At 40.0% G+C, this 20,580-nt stretch overlaps 1 protein-coding gene across 4 annotated transcripts in view; it reads left to right on the top strand.

The window, feature by feature from the left end:
• Positions 1 to 20,580, top strand: part of Lmbr1 (limb development membrane protein 1) — a 133,723-nt gene that overhangs the window by 39,623 nt on the left and 73,520 nt on the right. For all 4 annotated transcript variants that reach the window (XM_059257787.1, XM_059257786.1, XM_059257784.1 and 1 more), the window contains exon 5: positions 3,252 to 3,355. In XM_059257787.1, coding sequence (XP_059113770.1) covers positions 3,252 to 3,355 — 104 coding nt within the window. The remainder of the gene's footprint in view (positions 1 to 3,251; positions 3,356 to 20,580) is intronic.

The following is a 20,580-nucleotide window of genomic DNA, read 5'->3' as shown; positions in this document are numbered from 1 at the left end:
TAATATATATAAAACTGTTTTGTCTGCATGTTTGTCTTTGTACCATGTGTGTGCCTGTGCCTACAGAGGCAGGTACCAGTGGAGGCCAGAAGAGGGTATTGGGTCCCTTGGAACTGGAGTTACAGGTGGTTGTGAGCCACCATGTGGGTGATGGGTATTGAACCTGGGTTTTCTGAAAGAGTAGCAAGTGCTCTTAACTGCTGAGCCATCTTTTCAGCCCTGATCTGGCATTTCTGAACCTGAGGTTGATTGTAGAACAAGAGCACTTATTGAAGGATTGAGTGCTGCCCTGTGTTGCTACCATAGGTTCTTAACAGATACAGGTAGTTTCTTTTCTGATTGCATAAAAACTGTTTCCTCTAAGTTGAATATGATCCTTGACACCTGACGTCTTCAATAACACAGGTCATTTAAAATTGCTGTTTCTCTGTTTTCCACCATACCTAAAGCTACATATCAACACTAGATGTGTCTCAAGGATGTAATAATTTATATAATAGTAATTATTGCCCTGCCTCATGTATCTGGAAAGCCTTAAAGAAAATAATGTTGAACAGCCAAAATAGGAACCAGAAATCACACACAAAAGTTTATGGATTGGACCTGACATCACAGCTTTGATCCAGGTCCATTTATTCTTTCTTTAGATACAGTTCCTGAAAAATTGTGTCTTGAACTCTTTACTCAGAGCAGGTTAGGGCTGGGGAGAGTGTGGACAGACACATGTAGATTGCTAGTAATGAAAACCAGGAGTTATATACCTCAGTGGGGTGAGGGGAAAAGAAACAGGAAAGGAAAGGAAAAGGCAGAAAGTGTTGTTGTTTTTGCCCTTTTATGGGGCCTGCCACCCAGCTCCCAAATAAATTAAACATGGAGGTGTATTCTTACTTATAAATGCCTGGCCTTAGCTTGGCTTGTTTCTTGCCAGCTTTTCTTAACTTAAATTACTCCGTCTATCTTTTGCCTCTGGGCTTTTCCTGTTGTCTTACTTCTATAAATCTTAGTCTTACTCCTTGGCTTGCTGTGTAGCTGGGTGGCTAGTCCCTGGAGTCCTCCTTCTCTGGCTACTACTCCTTTCCTTCCTCCCAGATTTCTCTTCTGTATTTCTCTCTGCCTGCCTCACCTATCCTTTCTCCTGCCTCACTATTGGCAGTTCAGCTCTGTATTATACCATCAGGTGTTTTAGGCAGACACAGTAACACAACTTCACAGAGTTAAACAAATGCAACATAAACAAAAGTAACACACCTTAAAATAATATTCCCCAGCAAGAAAGTGGTGAGCCTAGCATGCTAGGAGCTACCAGTCCTGCAAATTAGTTGCCTCTGGGGAATTTATGGTTAATAAAAGCAGAAAAGCATGAAGTACTTGTTCTTGGAGGCATTGGACCAGTTGTCAGCCATGCCTTATTTCATTTGATGCTAATGATGGCCATACATATGTCATTAAAGCCTTAGGCGAAGAACCTGGAACCTAGCAAGGTTGCCCCAGCCAAGTCTGCTTTAGGTGTGTGCGTTTCGTTCTCCCTCATTCTACATGCCCTTCCTGGGGACGGTCATTAGAGCTCATCAATAAAGAAAAGAACAAAGCTTTTTTTTTTTTTTTTTTTTTTTAAATTTTTTGAGGCAGTTTCCCCTAAGTTTTCCAGGTTGACCCTGAGCTTGTGATCCCTAGTGGCTTTCCTGGTTAGCCTCCCTAGTATGTGGGTTAGAGGTGTGTTTGTTTGGCCTTAACTTTTTTCTTTTTCTTTTTAAGGGTCTCTCAGAACATATAAAAGTATTAAAAAGCAATTTTTACTTTAAGAAGTTCAAATTAGTTTTTTCACTAAAAGATGTTAAGACAGGAGCTGAGGATGTTGCTCAGTTAGTAGAGTGCTTGTTTGATATGCATGAGACCCTGGGTTCCAGTCCCAGCACCCTTAACTAGGTGTTGTGGTGCATGCCTTTAATCCCAGCACTCAGGAAGTGGAGGCAGGAGGATTAAGAGTCATCTTGAGCTATATAGAGAGTTCAAGGCCAGCTTGGGATACGTGTGATGTGGTCTCAAAAAAATAAAAGAAAAAGATATTAAGACATTGATTTCTAACTATTTTTTGGTCTTGAAAAGATTAAATGTGTATTATATGTATATTAAATCTAGATTTCTGGATAAGAAACTATGAATTGGTGTTACTAATTATGTGATCTACTAAAATAAATGAATGTCTCTAGATAAGTGATACAAGTGTTCAGGAGTTTAACTCCTTGTCTTCCACACTGTCCTAGGAGCAGGGTGACTGTGCACACACATGTTAACTTATGCCATGGCAGTGGGGAGTTTGAGTTGGTACTTTTAATTGACGCAGTGTTCTGAATGAATTTGTATAACTTTTAACTTTGACTCCATTTTAAAGATTACAGCCATCATTTTGAGCTTAATTTTGAATTTTAATATTTTTCCTATAAAAAAAATAGATGTTGGGCCCAACACTCTGCCAATGATATACCTGAAAGTGTCACTTTCTGAATGTACTCTTACTTTAATTGCCATTTTTTGTGGCATAACATGACCAAAAGGGAAATGGCTGTGTGAGCTTGCCCACCTGGGTCACATTTTCTTTCCCACTTGGAATAGTTTGTTAGAACTCCTGTGATATGGTTTTCAGGATTCCAGGTAGTCTGCCTTGACACTTAGATCTCTGCAGCTTGGCAGGTGACAGCCTCCACTGCAGTACTGTGGGTCAGCAGTGCTGCCTGCTCAGGAACTCCTGTGCCTAGAACTGAGTTTGTCGAAGGTCTGCAGGACACTTAGAGCAGTGCTGGGCTCCTGGGGTTCAGGAGGTGCTGCTTTCCTCTAGGCTGTCTTGTTTGGCTCAAATGGGTTGCCTGTATGAAATGCTTGGTGTTTACCTCGTATCTACTGAATGGTAAGCAGATGCCAGGGGCTCTAATTTAAATATTTCAGTGCTGATATGCCTAAAGATTTGTGTTTTTGGGTCTCTGTATATATGAGATCTTTGGTTAATTTACTTGGGGGAGTAAGAAAAAGTAGCTAGTTTCTATATGGGCTTTCGCCAGTAGGTACAAATCACAGATAAAAATGTTTAAAATAAATATATAATTATTTTCTAATTGCCAAGTTTAGATAATCATTTCAAATAGGTATTGGTTTTTACTATTAAAAATATAGATCTTGATGAGCATCACAATTTAGTGAACTTTGAAATGATGTGTCAACAGCTAATCTGATTTTTCTTATTGTCATCTTTATAGGCTTGTGGAATCTTGCTTCTTTATTTTCCAACCTTTGTTTATTTGTGTTGATGCCCTTTGCATTTTTCTTTCTGGAATCAGAAGGTTTTGCGGGCCTGAAAAAGGTAAGTAAATTGAATTTGAATTAAATTTGTTAAATGACTAATTAAATATCACTCATATTACTAGAACTTGATTTAAACAAGCGGTTGAATTACTATATAATAATATTAACACATTGTTGTTAATAATATTAATAATATTGCACAGTGAATTACCTGTGTACACAGCAGGAAGTACATTTATGGTACACATCCTCCTGGAGGAGTGTTTCCTGTGGAACTGATAGCCTGACATCACAGCTATTAGGCCTTTTTAGGAGGCCTCATCTACTTTAGAGCCCAATAGGATGCACTTAAAGCATATCTTTTTTAAAAAATAATTTATTTATTTGTATTTTATGTGCATTGGTGTTTTGCCTGCATGTATGTCTGTGTGAGGGTGTCAGATCTTGTAGTTACGAACAATTGTGAGCTGCCATGTGGGTGCTGGGACTTGAAGCCGGGTCGTCTGGAAGAGCAGTCAGTTCTCTTAACCACTGAGCCACCTCTCCAGCCCCTAAAATACGTCTTTTGATGTATGAAAGCTATTCCAAATGTCGTATTTTCAGGATAGTAACACATCATAAAATCAAGTCCTCTGCAGTAGGTGGATGCCTGAAGTACTGAGAATGGCTCATCTTACATGAACACGGAAGACCTGGAAGTGAACATCCTGGGAAGCTTTTTGAGAACATCTGAAAACATACTTTGACTTTGTAGGAGGGGATGGCTGATCTGACTTTGAATACAGAGTGTCCAACTATAAACTTTGGAATATAATGGAAAGATTTAGGTAAATACTTGAACGAGTGAGCTAGTGTTAGAGTTGAGGTACCTTACACCTTCCTGATTTTTACTTCTATTCCTGTTGCAATATATGGAGTTAATTGTGCTTATCCATCTTATGAATTTGATATGGGAAATTATAAACTGTGTGGATTATTGCTTTTTATTTCACATAACTTGTTTCCCCTCTTTTTGGTATGTGACATATGTGCATTTGTGCGTGCGTGCGTGTGTGTGTGTGTGTGTGTGTGTGTGTGTGTGTGTGTGTGTTTGCAGTGTGTTTGTGCAGGTGCTTCGACATGTAGAGGACAGAGATCAAAACTGGGTGTCTTTCTCAGTTTCCTTTCACCTTACTTTTTTGAGAATCTAGAACTCATCAACTTAGCTCAGCTGGTTGGCCAGTGAGCTCCAAGGATCTGCCTATCTCTGTCTCTACTCTGGAGTTACAAATACACACCACTGTACTGGGTTTTACATGAGTGCTAGGGATTTGAACTAAGTCCTCATGCTTTTATGGCAAATACTTTACTGACTGAACCCTATCCCCAGCCCCCTCACATAACTTTATAAAGTATAGAATGCCTCATGAATTTCTGTGTCATCGTTGCTTAGGGATCTGTTGTTAACTGTGCTGTTTCAGTTTTAGTTATGCTGTCAAAGGAGCGCCGTTTATATGGGGTCTTGGGAATGAGATTGTTTAACACTTGATAGTCTGAGTGACATAGAGGAAGGGCCACTGAGAAGTCAGGTGCTTTTGTAGACTGACCTTGTTACTTCAGATGTGAACACTGCACCTGACTTCCTATTTAGTAAATGTACTGAGATGAGAATGGATTGTGTTTTGCTATCAAGCTCCAAATTGAGAAAACTGGCTTTTTATTTTTTGGTATTTTGAGACAGGGTTTCTCCGTGTAGTTTTGGTGCCTGTCCTGGATCTCACTCTGTAGACCAGGCTGGCTTTGAACTCACAGAGGTCCACCTGGCTCTGCCTCCCAAGTGCTGGGATTAAAGGTGTGTGCCATCACTGCCCGGTGAAAACTGGCTTTTTTAATGTTGGAATTATTTTCTATCCTTATGTGTTAAGATTGACAGTTAAAATTATGTAATAGGAAAGAATTACTTTGTTTTAATTAAAAAAGTTACTATAGCTGGGTGTGGTGGCACACACCTTTAGTTCCATCACTTGAGAGGCAAGAGACAGGTGGATCTCTGAATACCAGGCCAGCCTTGTTTACAGAGCAAGTTCCAGGATAGTCAGGGCTACAAAGAAAAACCCTGTCTTGAAAAAAAAAAAAACAACCAACCAGCCAGCCAACCAACTAACCAAACAAACAAACCAAAAAGAAAGCTGCTTTACTATTATAGTTTCTTGGGGGAATTATACAAGGTCTTATCACTGACTTGGTTCAAATTCTCCTTGTATATGGCTAAAACAGAGGCCCAAAGATATTGAATACTATTAAGTTGTCTAAAGGCCCCATGTATAAAATAGCAGTGGCATGACACCTGATGTTCCCAAAGGGCACTCTTCTCTCTGTAGTCCCACACTAGAAAGCACAAGGAAGCTAGCAAGAAAGAGGAGATGGCCAAGGACAGACTGTGGAAAGGGAAGACAAAATGCTGACAGCCGAGGAGCTGTGCTATTAGAGCATGTGAAGAAAGGGGAGGCATCTCCTGAAACCCAAGGCCACAGGGCAGCTCTAAGTCTGAGTTACTGTCATTTAAGGAGCTTGCTGGGGTTGCTCATGAAGAGCTTAGACTCTTCACTCAAGGGACAGTGGGGGTTAATCAGCAATGCATACAAATACGCCATAGCTTGACATGTGCTGAGGAACTGTGGGAACCACTAACAGAAGTGGTGTCTTGATCTTGGGGCAAGCACAGAGAAGTGGCCAGCTGGGATGGGGCTGAGCCTTGAGGATGATCAGGGCTTGTAAGAGTGACTTTCAAGGCTTGCCTTGTGGTCTTGAGTTCTGATTGAATTGATGAGTGCTAGAAGATGGGGAGCAGGTAGGGCACAGGGACTGTCAGGGTAAGGTCCTGGAGGCTTCAGCTATGGCAAGTAGTTTAGGTTTTATGCTGTAGACAATAGGGATCTGAAAAGAGATTTTCTGGAGGGTTTTTGCACCTACCATTTCATTTAAGTGTAGTGATTGGCCTGTATTTCAGTGCTTGTCATTTGTCATCAAGGAAAGGAGTACTCTGAAGCATATGTGCCACCCAGTGCCAAGCACTGTTGGGGAGAAGGTCATGCAGGCAGCAGTGCACAGATGTGTAGGCATAGATGTGTAGACTCACTAAAACCACCTACTAATGTCTGCTGTATGCATAGTTCCTCCTCTTCCTAATCCTGCCTGTGTGCTAGCAATAATTAAGTGCAAGCAACAGGTGTAAACTGTTGCTTCACTGTTATTCTTGTTTGGTGTTCCAGGAATATCTGCTCAGTTCACACTCCTTATGAAGATGTAGTTGTTAACTAGATAGATCATGACTTAAGGTAGCCTGTGATTTAGACAGTCCTTGCTTCTGCCCTGTCTGCACTAACCAGCCAGGAAAGGGACTCATCTACAACTTGTGAGGCATAATTAACAATAGCCTCTGGAATTAAGACCTGTTGACAAAACCCAGAAACATCACCTCTTGTGCTCCTCCACTTAGACCAGTGGTTCTCAACTTTCCTTACAGTTCCTCATGTTGTGATGACCCCCAACCATAAGTTATTTTCCTTGCTATTTCATAACTATGATTTTGCTACTGTTATGGATTAAAATATAAATATCTGTGTTTTCACTTGGTCTTAGGTGACCCCTGTGAAAGGGTCATTTGATTTCCAGCCACAAGGGATTTAAAAAGAGGCCAGCAGGTAGAGGTCAGCAGGTAGAGGTCAAGAGGTAGAGGTCAGGAGGTAGAGGCCAGCAGGTAGAGGTCAGGAGGTAGAGGTCAGCAGGTAGAGGCCAGCAGGTAGAGGTCAGGAGGTAGAGGTCAGGAGGTAGAGGTCAGCAGGTAGAGGTCAGCAGGTAGAGGTCAGCAGGTAGAGGTCAGCAGGTAGAGGCCAGCAGGTAGAGGTCAGCAGGTAGAGGCCAGGAGGTAGAGGTCAGGAGGTAGAGGTCAGCAGGTAGAGGCCAGCAGGTAGAGGTCAGGAGGTAGAGGCCAGCAGGTAGAGGCCAGCAGGTAGAGGTCAGCAGGTAGAGGTCAGCAGGTAGAGGCCAGGAGGTAGATGTAGATGGATTGCTAAAAGGTCTTATTAAATAAAAACCTGGAGCCAGATATAGGAGTGAAAACCTGAGAGATCAGAGGAATAGGAAAAGCCACAAGCTAATCTCACCTCACCAACACCCCAGTCTCCAAAGAGTCCTGCTTCCTGTATACCCACGCGTATATTTCTGTTCTGCTATCTCATTTGCCCTCTGTCCAGCTACATCACTTCCTCTTCCTGCCCAGCTCTGTCACTTCCTGTTTGTACAGACCTTCAGACCTCCATGGTTAACTAGTGTTGGAGTTTAAGGCATGTGCCACCACACCTGGCTCTGTTCCCAGTGTGGCCTTGAACTCACAGAGATCCAGACAGATCCCTGCCTCCTGAGTGATAGGATTAAAGGTGTGTGCTACCATTGCCTGACTCCTATGTTTAATATAGTGGCTAGCTTTTTCCTCTGATCCTCAGATAAACTTTATTGGGGGACACAGATAAAAATATCACTGTAGACAGAGGCCAGCAGGTAGAGGCCAGGGTGACTATTGTCCATCTGGGAATCTAGGGTATTGTAGAAACCAATATAAAGAATTTGTTTCTTAATGCTAAGGATGGCAAGAGATTCTGTGCTTGGAGGCGGAGTGGGGAGAGTTAATGGTATCTGGGAGGCCTGGCTAAACTGACACTAAGGAGAAGGGGGATTTGAGGGTGTGTTAGGGTTAACAGCAGACTGCTGGCTGAGTTACTTCCTCTGAACTGTGCATTCTCTTTCTGTGTATGTGGCACAGCAGTAATATTCACTCTGCTGTAGTATTTTGTTTGTTTGTTTTTTGAAACAAGGTCTCACTATGTAACCTTGGCTGGTCTGGAGCTCAGAGAGATCTACCTGCCTCTACCTTCTGAGTGTTGTGATTAAAGGCATGTGTCACCACATCTGGCTCTCTACCATGTCATTTTGATGACTAAATGAGGTAATTTATGTAAAAGCACACATACTAGGACTTACTACTTTTTTACTTTCTCAAAACCATTTGTATTTTCTTAGACCCGAATATTTTAAGGAGGATACTGAGGAGATGGCCCTAAGAAAATAGCAACTTACACCATAGTAAGAAGATAGAGGGGGCTGGCAAGATGATTCAGCGAGTAAAGGTGCCTGCTGCCAAGACTGATGACCTGAGTTCAGTCCCCAGGACCATACGGTAGAAGGAGAGAACTGACTTCTGCAAGTTGTCCTTTGACCCCTACATGTGCACTGTGGCACAGGTGCCCCCTGACAAACAAGCAAATAGATAAATTCAATTAAAAATAAAAGAGAGATGAAAGGTCCTGAAAGGACACGGCCAGCCCTCTAGACCTTAAATGGGCTGTTTTACTTAGCACAGTGATTTAATTAAGAAGTATGTAGTCTGTAAATGCACTCAGCTAATGAGTGTGCTTATCGAAAGCAGCGGCCAGCCCTGAGTAATGACACATTATCAGGTGGTCTAACAGTCCAAATTATTTTCTACACTTTGAAGTAGAGAGGGTGGAGGCAAAGCATTAGGAGTAGCATCCTTTGACAAAAAACTACTAGAAGATAAGGTATACTACAGAGCCTAGTAGAATGTATTTTAGAAAGTTTTCAGATTAAGTGAGTGATGTTATTTTAAAGTGCTTATGCATTTTTTTTCAGTGTTAAAATCAGTTACAGAAAAGCTACAAGGGCTGTTAACATTGTGCAATGAATGTCCCTGTAATGTCTTGAAATCTAGTGTGACATTTGACTACTGGGGTTATCTGCACAGGTCCTCAGTGTTTCTCAAGCAGCAGCCATCTATATAGCTTATGAGGCTACATCAGAACAGTGAACTTCACTGTAAGGCTGCTATTCATGCTGTCATTGACCACAGTCATCAAAGTGTTTACAAAGCTGGCTGATGAGTACATGTAGTTATGTATGCTCCTGTACAACTGTTTGCTGATTGACTTCATTGGTCATATCAGTTTCTGACTGGTACTGGACAGAGGGTAGAAGCTTTCTTAGTGTGAATGTACCCAGTGATTTGAGTCATGACAAACATACAGTCTGGCTAGTTCCCTTTCCCTTGTGGCCACCCTCCTAGGCTGTTTTACTGAGTCTACATCTGGTATATTCTCTAAGTGGCACATGGCCCCCCATGCATCCATGGATTCCCCTGGGCAATCGATTTTAAAACAGCTTCTTGCATATTGTGCAGAGATGCGGAAATTGGCCACTGGCTACAGGATGGATGCAGAGCTTGAGCTGAAAATCCTGTGAAGCAGAATTCTTTACGTAGTTTTTAATTAAACAGATGTTAATTCAAACAGGACATTTTAGGTCCTGGGAGCTGGCCATATCCTCCAAGGGCTATAAGTAGCCTATCTTCTGTCTTTTTACACTGGGGTGAGTTGCTATTTTATTAGGGCCATCTCTTTACTGTTTCTTTTATGAATTCTCAACTCTAAGAGAACATAGTTTTGAAAAGTGATTTCTTTCTTTCTTTCTTTTTTTTGTAAGAAGCTTGGCATTTATCTTAAGGATTTTAACTTCCTCCTGAAGTGAGTTTTCTTAGGTGTAGACTATTTTGCAGTCACTCACTTGCACTATCTTAGGCATTGGGTCATGTGTGTTTGAACTGATTCTGTGCTTGGATCTTAATTCAACTCTGATAGGAAATGCCCATGCTGAATTTGTTTTGACTTCAGACATTCAGTTGGTGTGAGAGAGTCAGTGGGTCTTAGGGACTGGAATCATCTAGTACAGACCACACTGCTGTGACTATCGCCTTTGATCAGTGGTACAGTGTTTTCTTCCTCTCCTGCTCAGAAAAGACCTCTTGGTTATTGGCAGTAACTCCAGGTGATGTTTTCAGATTTCATAATGAACTTCAGAGGTTAACCCACTGACTAGTGTTTAAAGGAGAGGAGTATATCTGATTCATTTTGTATGTTACCATCGTATTTTGAATTAAAACCTTATAAAGACAAAATTAACTTAAAGTGGGGAAAAGATCTCACCATATGGTTGTTTTGTAAGTATAATGTAAATATAATGACAGATTAATTCATAAGCCTAGGGCTTTTCTGGTAGCAGATTTATATTGCCCTTTACTTTAATGCCTATCTTTGATTTGAAGTCCTGGCATAAAACTTAACATAACGACAGCAACATCCTGACCAATTATCCAAACCATCCAGCCATCCTAGAGTGTCCAGAACCTCGCACATGATCTGTAGGATTAAGAGGTTAGCTCCTGTAACTTCAAACAAAGTGCTTTCATAATAAAAGTAAAATGCACAAAATCTGAGGTCACTTCCTCTCTTAATTAGTTGCACTGGCCAGGTGGAGGCGAAGCGCTCTGTGCTGGGCTCAGGCTGTCCATAAAGCCAAGCAACATGACAGCACAATAGAGGAGGAACAAAGGTCGTTTTAATATGTTCCTATCCTGTGTCACAGTTTGAGGTTGCCCTGGTTTATGTCGCTTTTGGCAAACTTACATAAAAGTGACCTTGTACTGTATTTTATGACCAGATGACTTTTCCCCTCAGTGGCTAATTTGTCTCAGGCCTCCATCTTAAAGAGAAGTGAGTAGGAAGTCCAGCCTGGGACTCTATGAGCTTTCATTGCATTCTTTCATTATTTTTGCTCGTTTTTTGCCACTGATGATCCATAAATTGTTGGAAATGAGCGATTAAGGAAGTGCTGCTTAGTGTTAGTGGCAAATGCGCATACTCAGCCTGGTTCTGCTGGGTGAGAGGAAATCACAGACAAGAGGAAGGCTCCTGCTGGGAACCTTGCAAGGAAATTTGACTTGGGCATGTTTTGATCTTGGCGTTTATTACAGAAAATGAAGTCATATCTCACTAACTGTTGCTATGTGTTAATTTGATTCTCCCAACACCTGCAAAAAAAGATGTAGTCATGTATTAGTCAGAACTCTTTGCCCTCCCCCACTTGGGAGCACTGTTTTTTTCCCAGAAATAGTAAGGATAGGATCGACTGTTTTCAAAACAGAGGAGCACTGTTCTGTGAAAGGTGGCATTGTGGGTCTCTTGAGCTTTCCATATCTGAAGGTGCATGCAGAAACTTAGAGGAAGTAATTGTGAGGAAAATAATATATGGCATTTAATTTAACAATTGTTCATATTTATAAAGACTTTGACTTAAAATTCATTTAGCTCCTAACATTTGCATTTCCACCCTTCTTAGTACCCTGGCTTGTGTGACAGAGGTAATTACATCTTTAGTTACAGTGTCTGGTTTTGTTGATGACATTATTTTCTTAACACCACTCAGCTCTCAGGTATTATAGTGCTTTGATTTGATCTGCTAAGTATTACTTTAATTTTTCTCTGCATCTATAAAAATGAGGAATTTCTACATTTAAGGGTAAATTCTCTTTATTTGCATAATAGTGAGTTCTGGACTCAAGTCCAGACTCTCCTTACCTACTGTGCCTGAGATATATTTCTCAATCTTTCTGTGAAGCTTGCTGCTCTCACCTGTGTTGGTAACATGCCAAGATGGGCTGGGAGCACAGGTATACTTAGTGCTCACATGTGTCTAGTATGTGGAGTTGCTAATGAGACATTAGGAGTGTTGTGTATGGGGTTTACTTTTTACAGCATAGCACAATACGAGGTTGCATTGTGTTGAGTCAGGGAGAGGCACACACCTGTAATTGCAGTACTTGGGCAGCTGAAGCAGGGGAATTGCAAGTACTGGGCTAGCTTGGCATATAAGATATGAGGCCAGGTTTAAAAAAAACTTACATTGTATTGTCCTGGGGCACTTTTGTTTATCTATCTCTTGAGTTATAAGATGTGTTTTACTTAGAAAAGTGCAGGCTGTAAAAGATGGGCCCTGCTGCTTTCATAGGGAACCAAACCTCACACTTTATTTTATAGGATGATTAAATTAATAATGTCTCAGAATGTCTCATAGTTCAGCCCTCTATTAAATGAGGAGAAGAGCTTTGTTAGGGAAGAAATAAAAAGCTACCAGCTTCACATTTGAAAGTAATATGTTTTTAATTACCACGGTCCCAATCCTTACATTCAGAAAACAATTTTATAGAAATAATCATTGCTAATTAGAAACTTTCTCCCCAATTGGGGGGGGGTGTTGAAAACTCTCTACTTCTGGGTTAAAATGCATTTTATTTGAGAGTGAAGTTAGATGTCAGATTTAATGCTGCTGGAGACTTCTTAGTTACAGGATCCCAGGCCTACCAGATAGTGCTCACCATGCATCGTGCAGCTAAAGTCGTAGATCTGTGTCTGCTTGGCATTTAAGCTCATATTTACTTGCCTATAAAATAATTTTTCAGCATGTTGCTCTGGTAACAATTTGCAATGTCTATGAAATGTTTGGCAATGTCTCTCTGAATCTACACCGCTGAAACTGTCTGGCTGAAACGTGGTGCAGTGTATTAACTGACAGCCTGTGTATGTAGTTTGTATACTAGGAATAGAAGTGAGAGAGAGACTTGTTTGACAGCTTAGTTGAAATGGTATTTTCAAGTTGTGGGCAACTACTTTAGTAATTGACAGGGACAACTACTTCAGACAGACTGCTGTGCACACCTTCAATTAAAGGAAAGAAAATTCAAGTCTTAGATAAATACAGGGGTGATGAATTTTAAACAGCAGACATGTTAAACTACACATGTAAATGTATCTTTTAGTGGGTAAAAATGATATCAACAGGAAAAAGACTGAAAAAAGGATGGGTACATTTTATAACCAAAACATTAAAATAAATATATTAAAATGATCACTTTTGTGGAAACAGTTCCCATTTTTTCTTGGAATACAGTGAAAGAAGAAATTTCAAATTATTTTGTAACAGTAGATTTAAATATTTATACTTTTTTATTCTAACTGGGATTATCTAATGTTTTCATTATATAATAATGAGTCTTAAATTCTGTAAGCAGTTGATTTTATCATAGATTTATGAAAGGCTTACATTTAAAAAAGATTTATTCTATTTTATGTGTATGAATGTTTTGCTTACATGTGTGTATGTGTATGTACCACATGTGTGCCCAGTGCCCAAGGAAGCCAAAAGAGGGTGTCAGATTCCCTGAAAATGATGTTATGGGTGGTTGTGAGCAACCATATATGTGCTAGGAACCAAATTAGGGTCTTCTGGAAGAACTGCAGTTGCTCCTAACAGTTGAGCCATCTCTCCAGATCCTAGGGCTTACATTTTAAAAACTTTTTTGAGGTATCAGAATTATTGGTTGAATAATTTTTTTATTCTTTTTAAAACACATGTAATTTGTGTCATATTTCTTGTGTAAGGTTTTTTTTTGAGGGGTGGAATGGGGTGGGATGGGGTAGGATGGGGTGGGGTGGGGACATAGGGCCTCTCTATGTAGTCCTGGCTGTCCTAGAACTTGCTCTGTAGTCCAGACTGGCCTCAAACTCACAGAGATCTGCCTGCCACTACCTCCCGAGTGCTGGGATTAATGGCATATACCACCATACTTGACATAAATTTATTTATTTATTTATTTTTAGGAAAAAGTTTAATGAAAGACTATTATGTTGTGGTAAGAATGTCTTGCATTAGATGACTTATGGTACCTTGATTCCAGAGAGGAATTTTCCTTCTGCTGCTGTGTTGGTTCACCTTCCTGATTGCTCATTTGGAGAGTCCAACTACCATCTGTCTTTTTCTGGATCTAGTCTCCCTTCCCATACAAAATGCCTTCCAATTTTGTTTCCTTAAAGATACAGTTGCTTATATAACTAATTTATATAAAATTTCTGAGGGCCTCTAATAGCTAACAAACTTTTCGAAACTTACATTGCATGCATTACGTACAGAGTACTCTGAAAGCTTGACTCTATTTTTTAAAATTTTTATTAGATTTATTTATATTTTATTATATATATGTGTGCGCGCGCTTGATGCCCACAGAGGACAGAAGAGGGTATTGGATCCTTTTGAACTAGAGTTACAAGAGATTGTGAGCTGCTATATAGAAACTAGGAACCAAACCCAGGTCCTCAGCAAGTGCAGCAAGTGTTTTTAACTGCTGAGTCATCTTTCCAGTCCTTCATCTGTCTTTTAAGCCACTGTTTGCATTAGGCATACCTGCTCATCCTGTGCTGTTCTTGTTGAACTTGCCCCTGCCTGGAACCTTCCCTCTGCTCCCTTTTCTAGCTTGGAGTCCAAGTGTATTGTAATTCTAAGTCTATGTTGTTGCCTCTGTTTGTAAATTGTCCCTTTCTGCCTTACCTTCCAACATCCTGTTCTTGACTGATTCTTTTAGGTTTTCCTAATGTTCTGCAGTGGCTTTCTGTACTTGTAACTATTAGTTTCTCCCACAGTAGGGTTATATTGTGGTTGTTGATGTGCTTTTGACACAAGTACTTGGGGCACTGTGGACAGAGTTTTTATGCAGGAAAACTGGGCATGAAAGCCGAGTACTGTCTTGTCCCCTGGATTTATGAGAAGGCCCAGGAGTGCTCCATACATCCCCATGTGTGGAGTGTCTTTCATGGTTGGTTTAAAGGAAGTTTAACTAAAAAGGTTAACTAGCTGATGCCATAATAAAATATGAGTAAGTAAAACAATTTAATTCTGTAATTGTATCGAGTATTATTAAGTGTATAGTTCTCAAGAAAGCAAAAAACCAAAACAAAGAAAACCAAAGCAAATAAATAAAAAATGACTCTTTTGTTGGAGGAAAATCTTTTGTTGGAGGAAAAAAAAGAAGAACAAAACCCAGAGAGTAAATGAGCATGTGATCCTACTGCCTCTAGTCAGGGGAGGGAGATGATGGGGGCTGTCAGCTCTGATGGAGTCCACTGTGCAAGGAGGAAGGGGCAGAATGCCTCCTTGTGAAAAGTTCTCAGCCACAGGGCAAACTGATTGGTGTATGCCCTACCACTGACAGAAGGTTATCTCTCCTGGGAGTTTATCTATCCACTTTGATCTCCCAAGAATTTGGGGTTCAGTATTATATCTGTGTTATTAGAAAACCCTAAATCAAGAAACTAGATTACTTGAAAGTATTACTTTCAAGTTACTGAAAAGTATTAAATATTACTTTATCATTTAATCTAATTTATAATACTAACTGAAATAGACATAACACAAGTGTGTGTTGGTCAATAGTGGTTTATATAATACATATTTTAAGGCAGGTTTTAGAAAGTTTACTTGATATATTTTAAAATTCATACTACACAACGCATTTAACTTGGTCCTGCTTAATGACATGTCCTGTCTGCTGTCCCTTATATTAACTGTGTGAGAAAACTCAGGACTTGACAATAAGCAGCCCATACTCAGCCCAGACAGATACTTTCTCTGTCTTTATTTTTAGCTTCTTTCTTGGTAATTTGATAGTTGATTTAGTTCTTAAAGTGCTATCATCCTTTCAAAGCAGGTGTGTATTCTACTTCATTTACTCACTTTTTCTGTGAGTTTTTTTTTTTTTTAAAGATTTATTTATTTATTATGCATACAACAATGTTCTGCCTGCGTGTAGGCCTGCAGGCCAGAAGAGGGCACCAGATCTCATTACAGGTGGTTGTGAGCCACCATGTGGTTGCTGGGAATTGAACTCAGGACCTCTGGAAGAACAGCCAGTGCTCTTAACCTCTGAACCATCTCTCCAGCCCTTTTCTGTGAGTTTTTGTAAGGATCTAATGTTTCTATTTATTTTAGATAATTTTGTAGAGTGATTAAAAAAGGAAGTTAAAATTTTTATCTATATTGCTATGTAGTTATCCTAGAAAAATTTATACAACAGTATCACTCCTACCTATTATTTCTTTTCTTTTCTTTTCTTTTTTTTTTTTTGGTTTTTCGAGACAGGGTTTCTCTGTGTAGCTTTGCGCCTCTCCTGGAACTCACTTGGTAGCCCAGGCTGGCCTCGAACTCACAGAGATCCGCCTGGCTCTGCCTCCCGAGTGCTGGGATTAAAGGCGTGCGCCACCACCGCCCGGCCTATTATTTCTTAATGTTAAACTCTTGTTCATGATTAGACATATTTTTGGATTTTTGGATCATGAACTTAGAGCATCAGGAATCATCACTAACTCTTATTTTCTTTTTTTATTTTAGTCTGTGGTTTCCTGGCATTTCTCCACAAATTTGTTTTCATCTACTCTTTGTGTTTTAGGGGCTCTCCAGGCTGTTGGTAGCAGGCATTTGTTTCCAGACATAGTGAGATGCAGTTCATACTTCTGACTGCTCACACAGATGCTGTGGTCAGAGCTGAGAAAGGCAGACTGATTAGTTATATGCTATGTGTCTCTTCCCTTTCAGTGTGTGTGTCTTGTCATCCTGAACCTGCATCTGATTCCTTTTTAGTTCTTGCTTGGAATGCTTTTGGCCTTTATCTAGGACACGGCAGTCATATAATTCCTTGCTAACTTTTGTGTTCTGTCCTTGTTTCTGGCTCAGAAAAGATTCATGTCCCCTGTTTGAAACTGCTCAGATTTCTTCTCCAAAGATGGGCACAGGGCTTTTCCTTCTCTTTACCTTTTTTACTGCTTTGGCCTCTCATGACCTTACTATTCTCTCTAAGAAAGGTAATTTTAAATCCACTCAAGGGACTGGCACTATAGTACAAATCCTTCCTGAGTATACTCAGGCTTCAGAATCTTCATGGTTACTTTCCCTGTGTTTGGCTTGCTTGGACACTCTCACAAGGCAGATGGTTTTGGCTAATTATCCTGTGCGTATTGACAACTGCCTGTTTTCATTAGTATTTCATTTTTTTTTTTTTGTTTTTAGACAGAATCTTGCTATATAGGCTTGGCCTTTCTCAAATTTACAATTCTCCTGCTTCAGCCTTCCAAGTGCTAGAATTACAGGCTTGAGCCACTGCACCTGACAATATTTAATGTTTTATTAAAAGCCAGCTAACTCTAAATTGTGTTTCATATCATTCATTGTATTTGTGTTACTGTACATTGGTAATTAGTGTGAGACTATATTATTAATCTTCCCCACTATGGTAGTTTGAATAAGAATGGTTCCCATAGGATCATATATTTGAATGCTTAGTCATCAGGAAGTGGCACTACTTGAGAAGGACTAGGAGGTGTGGCCTTGTTGGAGGAAGTATGTCACTGGGTATGGGCTTTGAGGTTTCAAAAGCCCAAGCCAGGTCTGCTGTCCTTCTTTTCTTACTGCCTGAGTTTCCATATATAGAACTCTCAGCTACTTCTCCATCACCATGTGTACTTGTATGCTGCCATGCTCTCTGCCATGATGATAATGGATTAAACCTCTAAAACTGTATTAAATGTTTTCTTTTGCAAGAGTTGCCTTGGTCATGGTGTCTCTTCACAATAATAGAACAGTGACTGAGATACCCACTTTAATCATTTATTTTGTATACACAAATTTCCTTGTGCCAGATGAAAAATTGCTCAAGACTTGGAAATGAGCAAGTGAGATTGAACAAGGACATGGGTGAGAAGAGTTAACTGAGAATAGTGCACATGGCTTCCCTGTATGATGCACAATCCTAAACATTTCATTTTGTTGTCCTCTGAGATTTTTCCCCCCAGTTTCTATCTGTTAGCACATTGTCTGTAGATTTCTGATGAATGTCTGTGTGTAACTGCTTCAAATTTTCCTTTGACCTTGTTTTAGTGAAAATTAAACTCAAATGGCTATGTGGCTGAAGGATATGAGGACTGGAATAGTCAGTGGGGGAGTGTTGACCAGTAACATCCACCAAGGGATACAGGAGGGGATATAGGTCATACTGTTGTGAGAATATGGCAAGATAGCCTGTACAGAGAACCAAATGCTGCTCAGCAAATCCACCACCACCAGAGATAGGAGATAATAAAAAGAGTAGACTTGAAAATCAGAACTTCATTGAGATTTTGTCTTACCCTGATCAAAACACTGTAGGTGGAGTTTTCCAATCCCGAACACATATTCCCAAATAAACAGCAGCTGCTTCCCTAATAACCAACTCAGAGACTTAATATAAATTATAAATGATCAACCAGTAGCTCAGGCTTGTTACTACCTAACTCTTACATTTTAATTAACCCATATTTCATATCTGTGCTTTGACGTGTGGCTCATGGCTTGTTACCTCATTTTCTACATGTCCTGCTCTACATGTACATGTGGCTGTCTGCCATCTCTCCTGACTCTGTCCTTCTTCCCCTCTTTTTCCTAGTTTGGTTGTCCTGCCTGTAATTCCTGCCTGGTTACCAGCCAGTCAGCTTTTTATTAAACCAATCAGAGTGACAAATCTTCACAGTGTACAAAAGGATTATTCCACAGCAGAACAGATACCATTAAGAGAAAAAAAAATAACAAATGCTGTTGAGAATGAGAGAAGAAGGGAACACTTATACACTACTGGTAAGAATGTGGTCAGGCTAGCCACTCTGAAAATTAGTATGGAATTTCCTAAAACATCTAAAAATGAACTGTCAAACTATAATTGGGAAACCAAAGGCTCTAGGTTACTATGACATTTAATTTTAATTGTAAAGTTGACTGGATTTCGAATCACCATGGAAATCCGCCTCTAGGTGTGTGTGCCTTTGAGGATGTTTGCAGAAAGGTTTAACTGAAAAGGGAAGACCTACCTTGAGTGTGGATGGCATCATCTCATGGGCTGAATAAAATGGAGAAAATGAGCTGAGCAGCAATGTTCATCTCTATTGGCTTCCTGACTTCAGACATAATGTGACAGCTTCTACATGCTCCTACTGCCTTACCTTCTGCACTATGACTGCTGTATCATCTTGAAGTGTAAGCCAAAATAAACCTTTTCTCCCTTAAGTGGCTTCTTGTCAGGTATTTGGTTACAGCAATAAAAAATAACTCATAGAGTCAGCACATCACAGAGATACCTGCAGGTCTGTGTTTATTGTGTCAGTGTTCACAATGTTGACTCATGGAATCAGCCCAGGTATCTGTCAGTGTATGACTGAACACACACAGACACATATACACACATGCACACATACACACACATAGTGCAGTTTCATTCAGTCACAAAGAAGAATGAAATGGTGTTGACATGAAATGGATAGAATTGGAGAATCATCACATTGAGGTCAGGCAGATTCAAGACAAATACCATATTTTCCTCTTTCATGTACACCCTAGATTCATTCTTTCATTCAGTCAACTGTCTGTCTGTCTGTCTGTCTGTCTATCTATCTGTCTATCTATCTATATCTACGAATGATGTGAAAGCAGGAGCTTTCTGGGATCAGGAAGATTAGTGGGAAGGGGTGGGGGAGAAAGGGCAAGGTATGGGGGTACATGATACTTGAATCTTTAAATGAAAATGTCTTTGTGAAATCCATAACTATGTACAATGAATATACACCAAGAAAAATGAAAACAAGCAGGATAAAAGTTCATAAATATGAAGACAAATGAATAAAAATAAACATTTGAGAGAAACAGACTGTGCTGGCTAGTTTTATGCCACCTTGACTTATGTTAAAACAGCAGTTCTCAACTGGTGGGTCGCGACCCTTTGAGGGGTTGAATTTTCATAGGGGTTGCCTAAGACCGTCAAAAAACACAAATATTTACATTACAATTCATAACAGTAGCAAAATTACAGTTATGAAGTAGCAACAAAAATAATTTTATGGTTGAGTGTCGCCACAACATTGGGAATTGTATTAAAGGGTCGCAGCATTAGGAAGGTTGAGAACCACTGTGTTAAGAGTTATCCATAAGGAGGGAACCTCAATTGAGAAAATGCCTCCATAAGATCTGGCTATAGGGCATTTTCTTAATTAGTGATTGATGAAGGTGGCATCCCTGGGTTCTGTAAGAAAGGCTGAACAAGCCATGTTGATCAAGTCAATAAGCAGCACCCCTCCGTTGTCTCTTCATCAGTTCCTGCCTCCAGGTCTGGCCCTGTTTGAGTTCCTGTTCTGACTTCCTCAGTGATGGACTATGATGTGGAGGTGTCAGCCAAATAAACCCTTTCCTTCTCAAATTGTTTTTGGTCATGGTGTTTTATCATAGCAATAGAAACCCTAACTAGGACACTGACACTAAGAGGTACCAGTTGGTTACTCAGAGTTAGTAGACAAAGAGGAGATCGTAGAGAAACTTAATGTTTTATTTAGCATTTGAGATGATCTCTGAGATAAGGACCTAATTAGGATGTCTAGTCCTTAGTACTCTATTGATGGAAGTTCTCCTACTTTATGATTACTCTTTAAAATTCTATCTTGCAGTTCCTCTAGGTAATTCTCATTGGAGAACATTTCTATAGGACTTAGCAAGTTT

The sequence above is a fragment of the Peromyscus eremicus genome, chromosome 3 (assembly GCF_949786415.1).
Source record: "Peromyscus eremicus chromosome 3, PerEre_H2_v1, whole genome shotgun sequence".
Taxonomy (NCBI): Eukaryota; Metazoa; Chordata; class Mammalia; order Rodentia; family Cricetidae; genus Peromyscus; species Peromyscus eremicus.
This window is presented reverse-complemented; position numbering and strand designations above follow the sequence as displayed.